Source organism: Alligator sinensis, unplaced genomic scaffold, assembly GCF_000455745.1.
Source record: "Alligator sinensis unplaced genomic scaffold, ASM45574v1 scaffold768_3, whole genome shotgun sequence".
Lineage (NCBI taxonomy): Eukaryota > Metazoa > Chordata > Crocodylia > Alligatoridae > Alligator > Alligator sinensis.
In genome coordinates this window covers 876,599-888,571 of record NW_005842135.1, presented here as the reverse complement: position 1 = coordinate 888,571, position 11,973 = coordinate 876,599, and the positions used below count along the sequence as shown (strand labels likewise).

The window sequence follows — 11,973 nt, the reverse complement described above, 5'->3', positions numbered from 1 at the left end:
GCAAAAAACAAAAGTGTCGGAAGACCTCCAGGTAAAACCACAGAGTGAAATAATAGTGGACACAACATCAAATGGTGACTGTGCCCTTGTCTAGTGGCAAATGATGGAATTCACGACTCAGTTTCTTTGTAGATGCAAAACTCAGGTACAACCTATATTCCAGTTTGTCCAGCAAGCATTGTTAGAGGATGAGAGCATCTCTTGGCTTTCAGCTTGGAGACACCAATGGAAGATGGAGAGTGCAAACACCTCATATGCTTGAGCCTGTACTCTGATATTATTCTAATTCACCATCTGTCCTTTCTGGAGTAGCCAGCTGCAGGGCTTTAAATCACTGATGATAATAATCTATATTTTACCCTTGAAAATTGTACTTTAATCCAAACACCTTAATGTTACAATAATATGGTGATGGGTGCCTTAAGAATGATTCATAATAAGAATAAGAATAACACTAATACACTAAACCAAAGTAGTTTAGTGTTGTAATTTGTATGAGTATACTGAGGTCAGCATCCACATGCCCCAATGATAATATGTAATGGTTAAATCAGACACAAAATCCAGGTCTCCAGATACCCAGATTACTTGCTGTATAGACTAGATCAGCGTGTGTCAGCCTGTGGGTTGTGACCCAAAAGTGGGACGCAAGACTATATGAAAGGGTCGAAGATAAATTATTAAAAATGGATTCTCCTTTAAAGGAGAAAAAGATGGCTTTTCCCTTGCAGGCTATAAGAGTTCCAGCCTGCAAAGGGCTGCTTGGGGGGGCTCCCATTCCCCACACACCCTCCCTGCCCCACACATCCACCCCCTGCCCGATATACTGGGGGGTTGGGGACTGGGGGCAGGGGGCAGCAGGCTGGGAGTGAGGGGCACTGGGTTGGGTTTGGCTATCAATGTTTACAAATGGGTCCTGATACAAAACAGGTTGAGAACCACTGCTCTAGACAGCCTCTCTGCCTGCCCAAGACCCCAGCTAGTAGAATCCTCATGCACATCTCTCATAATTAGTGCTTCTCTTTCCACTTTTAAATTTAGCTGGCCAAAGTTTCCTTTTGTCTTTCTCTTTCTGATAGTGCTGCTAGGTGTCACTGCCTTCTCTGTGGCCCTGTGATAAAAGTGAAAAGTGTTTTTCCAGATAGATCCAATAGCAACAGGTGTGGACTCACAAGAAACTTGAATCAGATCCTGATTGGCTGATAGTATTTTCATGTTCATAGATTCATAGATGTAGGGTCGGAAGGGACCTAAGTAGATCTTCAAGTCTGACCCCCTGCCCTGGGTAGGAGAGAATACTAGGCTCATGTGACCCCAGCTAGATAATTGTCAAGCCTCCCCTTAAAGACCCCCAAGGTAGGAGCCAGCACTACTTCCCTTGGAAGTTGGTTCCAGATCCTAGCCGCTGTGACTGTGAAGTAGTGCCTTCTAATGTCCAGCTTGAAACCTACTCTCGAACAACTTATGGCCGTTATTCCTTGTTACTCCAGGAGGTGCTCGGGGGAACAGGGTCCCTCCCATTCCCCGCTGGTTCCCCCTGGTAAGTTTATAGACAGCCACCAGATCCCCTCTCAGCCTTCTCTTGTGAAGGCTGAACAGGTTCAGGTTCCATAGCCTCTCCTCATAGGGTCTGCCCTGCTGCCCCCTGATCATGCGCGGGGCCCTCCTCTGGACCCTTTCGATGCTGGCCACATCCCTCCTAAAGTGCGGCGCCCAGAACTGGACGCAGTACTCCTACTGTGGCCTGACCAGTGTCGCATAGAGGGGGAGTATCACCTCCTTGGCCTTGCTTGTGTTGCATCTGTGGATGCATGACAAGGTGCGGTTGGCCTTACTGACTGTGTCCTCACATTGGTGGCCCATGTTCATTTTGGAATCGCTAATGACTCCAAGATCTCTTTCTGCCACTGTGCTTTCAAGAAGGGAGTTCCCCAGCCTGTAGGTATGCTGCTGGTTCTGACTGCCCAAGTGCAGTGCCCTGTACTTGTCAGTATTGATTCCCATCCTATTCTCATTTGCCCACCCCTTTAAGCTGTCCAGGTCCAGCTGTACCCCTCCCTTCTAGCATGCCCACCTTGCCCCAAATCTTGGTGTTGTCAGTGAATTTGAACAGGGTGCTTTTCACCCCCTCATCCAAGTCACTAATAAAGAGCTTGAACAGTGCAGGCCCAAGGACCAAGCCCTGGGGGACCCCACTGCCCACATCCGTCCAGGCTGAATATGACCCATCCACCACCACTCTCTGGGTGCGGCCCCTTAGCCAATTTGCGACCCATCTGACTGCATAGGCATCAATGCCACAGTTGCCCAGCTTTTTAATGGGAATGGGATGGGAGACAATGTCAAAAGCCTCCTGAAGTCCAGAAAGACTACATCCACTGTGACACCTGCGTCCAAGGATGATGTTGACTTTATGCTTATGACAATATCACTAAGTATCTTCACAAAACAGTAATTATCAAATGGTAACACAACCTAGGACCTTGGGGAAGGCGCCTTGTTCCTATCAGGCCTCCCCCCCAGCCCCATGTCAAACCTAAGATCAGCAGCTACATAAGGCTCTCATTTTATAGTGTGCATAGCACTCCTAGACTGACACAAAAGCTGTCCATATCCCTCTTCTAGTGCTTGGCCATCTACCAGCAGGTCCTAGAGATACAAAGATGCGGTGGTAAATGTGGTGCTTGCCATGTCAAGCACTCGTGCCTTTCATGGCAGTGGGTTGACACACCCAGAAACCTGAGCCACACAGAAAAGAGAGACTCTTTATTCAGGCTATTTCAAAATCAACATTTCCATTGGCTTCTAGCAGGACCATTCAAGATTGTGTTAGGGTCTAAGGGTATCTATAGCTGGTGGTGGCAATATGTCCTGTTAAGGGGTGCTTGCCCCATTCCTCAACTCCTGCTCACACCTGCCAAACATGGAAATATGCCAGTGAGGCCTCTCTTGTGGGTGTCAGCCTTCAGTCACTCCTGGGACCTGTCTCCAGCGTGCTTGGGAACAGGTGGTGGGCCAATCCCTATGTGTCTTCACCAGCATATTTTGGCATGTGCAAAGAGAAAGGGGAGAGGGGAGGGGGAGAAGACTGCAAGTGTGTTTAGGGGTGTCCCTACTAGGACACACTGCTGCCGTGGTGTAGGCCAACCCAAAGACCCTGGTCTTGCAACCAGCTAACCATGTAGTCCAGCATCTTAGGACGAGGCACCCAGCTGACACTTGAGTGTCTGGAATAGGCTGCAAGGACATACATTGAAAAGAATCAATATTTTATTTCAATAGCACTATGTAGCGGAAGGTGCTTTACAGGCAATATGTACTGGAGTTTCTTTCCCATGGGTAACAGGGAAATGCTATACAGCTGTTGAGGAGAGAAGAATACCATAGCCAGTTGCCAATTCAGGGGGACTCAGGCTATTTATAATTCAACTAGACAATGGCAGTTTTATCTCAGTGATTGTCCCAGGCCACGGGAGGAATTAAGGATTCAGTGGACACTAATAAACACTGTAAAGTCTGCTCTAGGTGCAATTGCTAATGACACTCAGTGAACAGCATCTGTGTCTTTTGTAGTGTCATCCACCTGAAAGGCTCAAAGTGCTTTATGGATATTAAGAACTAGGGGCTCATACCCCTGGGTTCCACGTATCAGTCCATTTGACAGAAAGGAAAACCACCACACTAAGAGACCAGCAGTTGTAGTTTCAGATTACTGAGCGTCCGTGCATGTCAAAGCAGCAGCTAGGAACAGAACCAGTATTTCCTGTGGCTACATCCCAGGATCAGCCCACAAAGCTCATGCCCATACAATGCTGCCCTGTCTTTACTGCAGTGATTGCCATGTGATCCTACCGTAGTCTATATTTGGCTCTAGGTTTTCTGCCATACCCTAGGAGGTATCCTGAAGTACTGGATTAGAACTCTTCTTAGGGCTATTTCCCTCATGACAGCCAGGCTTGCATAGTGCCTAATTCTGGCCATGTTTTCAAAGTCTTTGATAACATTTGCCATGCTGTTGAAAACCAAAGTAGGTGACTTTCTTGTCTGGCCTGCCTGTAAGCTCTGTGCACGTGCCACAGGATCTTCCCTCTCACAGAGCAGGGTACAACAGCAAAATACCAGGTAGGCAAGAGTATCAGCTTAGCATAGTTCAGAAGATGAATTAATTCAGTGCTGGCAATGGCCAGATTAACATAATGTTTGTTTAGATTTATGTGGGCAGAAAAGTGTAAATCCTATTTACAGAATAGTTTATACAGATTAAGGCTAAATTTAAGAGTTGAATAGATCACATTGCTGAACTGTGGTCATGGTGGGGGTGGGGGCTGTAGGTAAAGCTGATGTTTTCTGTAAGGACTTTTTTCCCATTACTAGGTTTTTCTTCCAGAGCTTGAAGCTATGATCAGTCACGTTGCTTTATCCTGCTTTAGCCTCTGTTGGTCGATTTGCTTTGTGATCTATGTGTTGTGAAAAATGTCATTTATCTTATTATTTGTTCATCCTTCAAACCAAGCTATGCAGATTATCCACTAGACCTCCAGCAATTAGCATCTCAGTAGCAGTATGAAGAAATCTAAAAGTCTCTGGAGCCCCTGAGGGAAGGCAATTGCAGGGATATACCTTTTTCCCTACAATTCCCCTGGCCACTGGCATTTAAAAAAACTTAGTTAACAATGTTATTTAGCACCTTTGGAAAATCCCACCCAGTTATCAATTCAAGAAGCTTGCAACACCCTCAACTTTGAGATCTGCTTAAAATGGGCTCATGTAGCCTCCTCTAGGCACAGACTAGCTGTTCTGATCCTCTGTACAGCTCTTCCTGAGGCCAACGCGTACTACACTATCTCATACAATCTACAGCAGAGAAGGTTTGTCATCTGCCAACAGGGGAAGGAGGAAGGAGGGAACCTGTACAAATGGAAAAGGCAATGTAAAGAGTGTGATTGGAAAAGCAACAAGGCAACAGAAAGAGGAAAGTGGCTTTTATTACAGACTGCGACGTGGAGCTGACAAGAAAACAAAGAGTAAGGAACAATGACAATGAAAACAAAGAGCTCTAAGTAACGAAGAAGCAAGGTCTTCTGCACACAAAACATCCATGATGCAACTCCTGGTGGTTTCTTCCAGCAAAATCTAATTGAGATGAATGGGAAAAAGGAAAAAAACTACAAACAATTTCATGCAAACTTCCAGACCAAACCCCCCTTCCCCCCCAAAGCAACAATATTTCTTTTTTCTTTTCTTGTATTTTTAATTATATAAAAAATAAAAATAAAATAAACACTCCACTGATGTTATTGGCTTGGAGCAGTTTTTCTCAGTGCATGTAAGGGCAGCAAAGTAACTATGAATTTAGCAACAGCATACAGTCCTCCCCTCCCAATGATCACCCTCCCTCCCCCACCCCCCAGCCCTGTGACAAGTGATCTTAATAAAGAAGCAGATGAAAAGCATGTGTGATACAGCACAAGCAACATGATCACAGCATTTCAGATAACCAAGCCTTGGTTTCAACTAGCAATGGGAGAACAGGTCTTAAAGAAACACAAGCCCAACTGAATTTCTGTGCCAAAATTACAAAGAAAACCCCAAAGAACCCTCAAGATCCACACATATGCACACACATGAAAACACCTTTGTTTTTTTCAATTTCTCACCTCTGCTGTATTGGGTCACAGCTGCAAATGTCCTTGCCATTTCTTGGCAAGTCTGGAATCAAGAGGTATTGAAAATCTTAGTAAACAGCCTGTCCATATCCATCTGGTTGCCCTTTTTTTGTACTAGCCAAGAGCTCTGACACACTAGGTATAAACAGCCAGAAAGTTGGGTGCTCAATTGGCTTCAAACCCTTTATAGTGTTTGCCCATTGCTAGTTTAAACAGATAAAGCTCCAACTGCTTATAACATATCAGAGAGAAGAATCCACCCTTCCCCTTTCATACTTTATATATATATATATATATATATATATATATGCTTGATAGACATTTTGTAAGAAAATAAATATTTCATCTGTCAATTAAAGATCATTTTTGCTCTTCCATATCTTTGACATCATCTTGCAGCTTCTTCTCCGTGACAAGGAACATTACTCCCATCCCCACCCCTTTTTTCCCCTGCATATACATTCTCCCTGCCTTTAAGGCATCATCAATCATTGGCTCGTTCTTAGGAATAACAGGCAAAGGAGGACTTCTCTCTCTCTCTCTCTGTTTCCTTGTTTACTCTTGGACGCTCCAGGTCTGTTTTATGATTGTGAAATTTATGAAGAAGACATTTCCCTTTACAGCACCTAAATTGTTTGACAGAAGAAAATATCTTCATCTTAAAAACACTGTAAAAAGAATAAAGCTTCACCACCCTCCTCCAGTTCTTGCACTTAAGAAATATGGTTATAGATAATATATTTGTATAGATATAAGTATAACTTTTAGTTTTTATTACCAACCCAGTGTTGCAGTTTGCAGTTGTTTATGTCATTCAGGATATGAGATCTTTCTTTCCCTCCCCCCCTCCCTTTCATCTTTTTCCCCCTTAAAAAATGCACTTCAAATGAAAAAGGTGCTTTTCCTAAAATGTACTTAAGATGCTGCAGAAGTCTTAAGATCTGTGGCAGTTTTGTTAAGACCGTACCTCTCAATCTAGCAAACATCATGAGTGGAGCACTGACTCTTTGAAAAGAGGTTGTTTTAAAGGAGCAAAATGGCAGACACAATGCAGATCAGGATGGGAAATGCCACGTGCACAGGGAGAAATACTGTCACGCAATTTTGGGGGGTTTTTTTGTTTTGTGTTTTTTTGGGGCTCTTTTTCAAAAAGGAGATAGTTGTGATCTCTGCTCAGCATATCCAATGCCTGTGAGTTATGGTAACCAGATGTGTGTCCTCAGCCAGGAGGACAAACTCAGCCTTAAAGCAGTGGAGACATCGACTGACCATGACACCAAGAGTGGGGTTGTGAGGAGTGACCAGGATCCTTATCTCGTCAGTAAACACGGGTTTGTTTTTAAGAACAAGGTAAACCTTTAGGCTGATGCTCAGAAACATTTGAATGGCTCAAGCCTTTGAAGCTTCTTATATTCACCAAAATGTGAGAACAGCAAATTATTTACATGACTTCATCTTCACTTTAAAGAAAAAAAAGGAATGCCCTCCTGTAAATCAAATGTAATACTACTGTGATGGCAAGGAACAAGGGCTGGTGTCCCTAGCTCCCTTTCCCCCCACTTTGCAGGCTATTTCCATGTAGCCATTCATTCCTTTACTTTCGGAAATGAACATATTCTTCTCTCTCTGCAGAACCACAAGCTGTAAGTTAATTATACAAAGAGAAATGCCATATTCAAAATATACAGGATACGGATTATGTTGTCTATTTTTTCTTTCTTTTTCTTAGCCCAGGCAGGTGATTGGGTTGCTTCATGCTCCAGCCTTCATCACTGTGTTTTCTTGTGTGTGTTTGCATTTAAACTAAATCAGTCCAACAATGTACTTTTAAAAAAAGAGGAAGAACTAAATGAAATGAAATGAGGAGGAGAATGGATAAACAAGGAGACTGTGGACTGAGTTGTTTGCAGCTTCAAAATATAACTCCAGCATCCATGGCAGCATGAAGCTTTTGATATTTTTGTCCACTTTAAAAAAAAAGAGAGAGAGGGAGAGAGAGAGAAAGAAAATAATTCAAGCAACATGCTTCTCCCACCCGCTGAAAGTAAAAAAAAACCCAAAACAGGCTCCAATTTATTCTTGCAATTCCCAATCTGTTTAAAAATATATGGCATCATTTCAAAATAGAAGGGATTAAAAAAAGAAGAAAGCCAAAAATAAAGGAAGTGTGATGGTTGAAGGTGGCTGAAGACTCTGACGATCACTGGCTGGCTTTATTTTACTTGTATTTGAATGCTTTAATTGATAATTTTTTTTATTTTTTAATTTTTTTTTGTAAATCTTGTTTGTTTCATGATGATTTTGCCCTTTTTGAAGCCCAGTTGTCTTAGAGTCTGGGCAGGTGTGGACTCTGACTGAGTGCTGTCACTTCTGGTTTAACAACACTTTTGAGGACTGGTGTCCAGTGAGGTAACAGAGGAGGGGGAATCCCTCCCCCTGACTTCATCATCTCTCCACCACTTAGAACCCTTTGATGTAGCAATAGGCCTCCAGGGTGGCAAAAAGAATGTACAGTAGCCACAGGCTCACAAGGAGCAAAGTCGTGGCGAGTTTGCACCCCTTGGGGCCTCCTAGCTCCCCTCCGAGGTGAGGCCGTCTCCGATACAGTAGGATGCTGATGCAGATGAAAGCAAAGATGGTGAAAAGTGTGACGGAGAAGGCCAGTGTGCCCGCTGACACGTGGAACTCTTGTCCCTGGGATGCCCAGTAGATGGCAGCCACTGACCATGCAAGTCCAATGCCCAAGAAAACGTTGACGGCATTGCTGCCTGTGACGTTACCGATTGAAGCATCAGCATACACATCCTGGGTGGCAGCTGCTTTGCTGGCAAAGGTATCTAGAAGGGAAGAGATGGATATATGAAACAGTAAATAACAGCAGTGAAATCAGGCTTCCTGAAGATGCAGCAGTTTTCCTGGTCAGTGAGCAGATTTGTAGAGAGCTGGAGCAGAACAGAAAGGGGGACATCATTTTGAGGGCACAAAGGAAAGACATGGGAATTTATGTAGCTGGAGAGGAGCAATATCATCATGACCTTGGGGGTCCCATGCTGTTTCAGTAGTGCCTCCTTGGATGTAGTCCTTTAAGTGGCCAGGCACTTAGCCTACAGGCATCTCCTGATCTTTATTTTGGGCTGCTACCTATACCCAATGCATGCCATCCTAGCTCTGTTCACTGGCAGCTCTTGCTGTGGCACTTAAACATTCTTCTGCCTAGATTATGGCTTCTCCTCTAGTTGTGAGCAGGACTGAGTGTTTGCAGTTGGCACTACAGGCTGGCACTGTAGGGTCTCCAGGAAATGAGAATAAAGGGCTTATGGGCAGATCCAGCTTGATCATGTAAGCACCAAGCAGGGTGTGGATGGAATTTTGATGCCCAGGTTCCAAAGTGTGACACAGACTGTCCTGATCCACAAGCCGTAAACTCAGGATATGCCTAAATTCAGGCACTTATGCTTCAGTTTGGCCTGAAAAATTCTTTAGGTACCCAGACCTAGGCATGCACACAGGGGATCCATTTGATTACTCAAATTATCAAGCTCAGTTGTCAGCCAGATTTTTGCAAGTGTGCTGGGGAAGTGCTTAAATTCCTGGAGCTACCCTAACCAGTAGGCATGCTCTGAGCACATCTGATTCACACTGACAGCACTGAGTTCAGGCCCCAAATGGTGGTGGTGGTCACGTCAACCTTTTCTTGAGTCCAATACTGGTTCCAACACTTAACAAGCAGTGGAAGACCTGAGTTCTGATCCCTACTGCCAGAGTTATTTCTTCTTTTTTAACCAAAGGCTGTCTACTGTAAAATGCAGACAGTCCTGGCAGAATGATTGGAAGACAGGACTCCCACCTCCCACGGAAGGACCCTAAACACTAGGCTACAAGTCATGCTCTCTTTTGGTTGTCCGTTGCTCTCTTGAATCATTGGTTTCTCAATGGCCCAGCTTCAACAACAAGGGCGGAGCATGCCCCTTCCATACCTCCCCTGCTCCAAGATTATACTATAGGCTGGGGGTTAAGGCATTTTCCTGAGAACTAGACAATATGGGTTTGAACCTCCTCAGTCTCAGAAGAGCCCTGAACCCAGGTCTCCCATCTGAGAGAGTGCCCCCAATCTGCTGGACAAAAGACAGGCAGCAGCATCACTGCATCCCCATTTAGGCATCTATACTTAGAAGCAGGACTAGGTATATTAGACTGCAAGTGAATGGAGTCACTTAATTTTCAGTCCAACACAGGCAAAGGAGTCCTTAAGAATGCAGGAACTCAGACACACTTAGTGCTTTCTATTGGTGACTTCTAAGTGCTGGTGGGCTTTCTGGATTGCCCTTTGGAGGCATTTAAGTCTCCCCAATGACTATATATAGGGCTGTTCCAGCCAGGGGCAACAATTAGCTGACTGGCAGCTCTGGCCCTGGACCACACTGGGGACTTGAACCATCACGAGTGCAGTCCAGGGCTGAGGCCAAAAAATCAGCTGATTGTTGGTTCTGACTCCAACAATCAGCTGATTTTCAGCCTGGCTCCAAACCACACTGGAGCCAGTTTGACAGCCAGATTTGGACCTATGAGCACTCCTCTTTCAACTTGCTGGTGCAAGCAGTAACGGTGCAATTGGGATCTAATCCCTGATTCCAGAATCATGCCTCTTGCCATGCACAAATGGCATGGCAGGAGGCACACTTGTTGGGAGCAGGGATTAGATCTCATTGCGCTATTAAATGAACATGTGTCAGGGGCCATAGAGCGAAAACTGCTTGGTGGCCTTAGAGGAGGCCATGATGTTGAAATCATGACAGAGCAGGTGATATAGTTGCCAGGTTGTGTCCGATCACTGGCTATGAGGAGAGGACTTTGGTTTATTTTGTCATTACTGGGTGCACAAAACACTCAAAGCACAGGGCTCCCCCACCTATGCCAAAACCAAATTTGGAAAACTCTCTGAGTCTCAGATGGTGTGTTCTGATTATCAGGGAAGAAAACTGTGTTTCTCTTATTTTTTCTTTGAACAATTGGACCAATTCTGATCTTATCTTCTAAAAAGCACCACAGGAACCAATGCTTCCTGAAATGCCAGAGCTCACAGAGGATAGTGGAGGTGAAGTAGCTGTGTCCTAGGATTTGCTATTCCTGACTGCTTAGGACTAGAGTGATAGCTATTATTTTCTCCCAGTTTCCTAGGCCTGCTTACCTGGTACTGAGGTGCCAAAGGCTACAAACACCACAGCAGTCACTGAGTCCTTGAGGCCAATGGTGCAGCCAAAGTGAGAGGCAAGGTCTCCAATGACGGCAGTGAGCATGCCAATGATCATGATGGACACCACGAAACAGGCCCAGCCATTGCAGTATTCTGTTGGTGGTACGCAGGCAAAGAGCACCTTCCAGAAGACAGTCAGGAAGTGCATGACATAGTCAAAGCAGGATGGCAGGCGCTCCTCGCCAGACTCATCTTCATCTTCATCGCCCGCTGCAGGCAAATGCAAAACAAGCAAACAGATCACAGTGGGTTCTGTGAAGGCCCAGGTTTCCAAGCCCTGCTGCCTTACGTAAGCTCATCCAGCACACAGAAGTCATACAGTTGCCAGTCTACTGAGCCTTCTTACAACAGTGACATTTCAGTGAAATCACAGAGAAAAAGGGTTAGATCTCTGATCTGGCCACAGAAATCTGGCTGCTGCCTGGGTGGATTTTAAACAAGAAGGGTGTCAAGTGGAGCAACAAAATGATATTCTCTTTAACAGTATCATCCAGACCGTAGCCTAGAATCCAGCCAGTGAGGGCTTGGGGGAGAATGCTGCCTACTGCCCCATGGGAAGGAATAAGATGTTAAACCTCAGCTCTCCATGACAGCTGTACAAACTCAGAAAGAGATGGTGGCAAAGTGCCATGTTGTCAGCAGCCTAGGAGATGAAGGGGAACCATGGATTTATTTGTTTATGACCCTGCTCTAGGATATTTGCTGTGTAAGAGAGAATACATGTTACCTAGGGTTTCCCTTTCACAGCTGGGTCTCCGCTGCCTGCTATATTATTCCCACCACCCAGTAACATTCAGCTGAAATGAAAGGAATGACAACAGCTTCTATATTCAGCAGCACAGCAGCTTCTATTGGGCTGCACCCAGGACCTGCCAGGAGGTCTGATCCAGATGTGCTTTAGCAAGTCAGCAGCTGCTGAATGGTTAAATTCTGTCATCTGCCTGGGGAAAGCCAGCAGCCACATACATTCTCCTGAAAGCTGACATAGGGACCTCGCTCTAGCATTTTTCATTAGTGCTTGTTTATGCTCGGCAAATAAAATTCTATTGATTT

The 11,973-nt window shown here is 44.9% G+C and overlaps 1 protein-coding gene across 6 annotated transcripts in view; it reads right to left on the bottom strand.

Moving 5' to 3' along the window:
• Positions 1–6,535: 6,535 nt before the first annotated feature.
• The window catches only part of SLC8A3 (solute carrier family 8 member A3), a 208,956-nt gene continuing 203,518 nt past the window's right edge, over positions 6,536–11,973 (bottom strand). For all 6 annotated transcript variants that reach the window (XM_025205983.1, XM_006025176.2, XM_006025177.2 and 3 more), the window contains 2 exons: positions 10,855–11,130; positions 6,536–8,503 (listed from right to left, as the gene is read on the bottom strand). In XM_025205983.1, the coding sequence (XP_025061768.1) occupies positions 8,127–8,503; positions 10,855–11,130 (653 nt within the window). In that variant the 3' untranslated portion in view covers positions 6,536–8,126. The remainder of the gene's footprint in view (positions 8,504–10,854; positions 11,131–11,973) is intronic.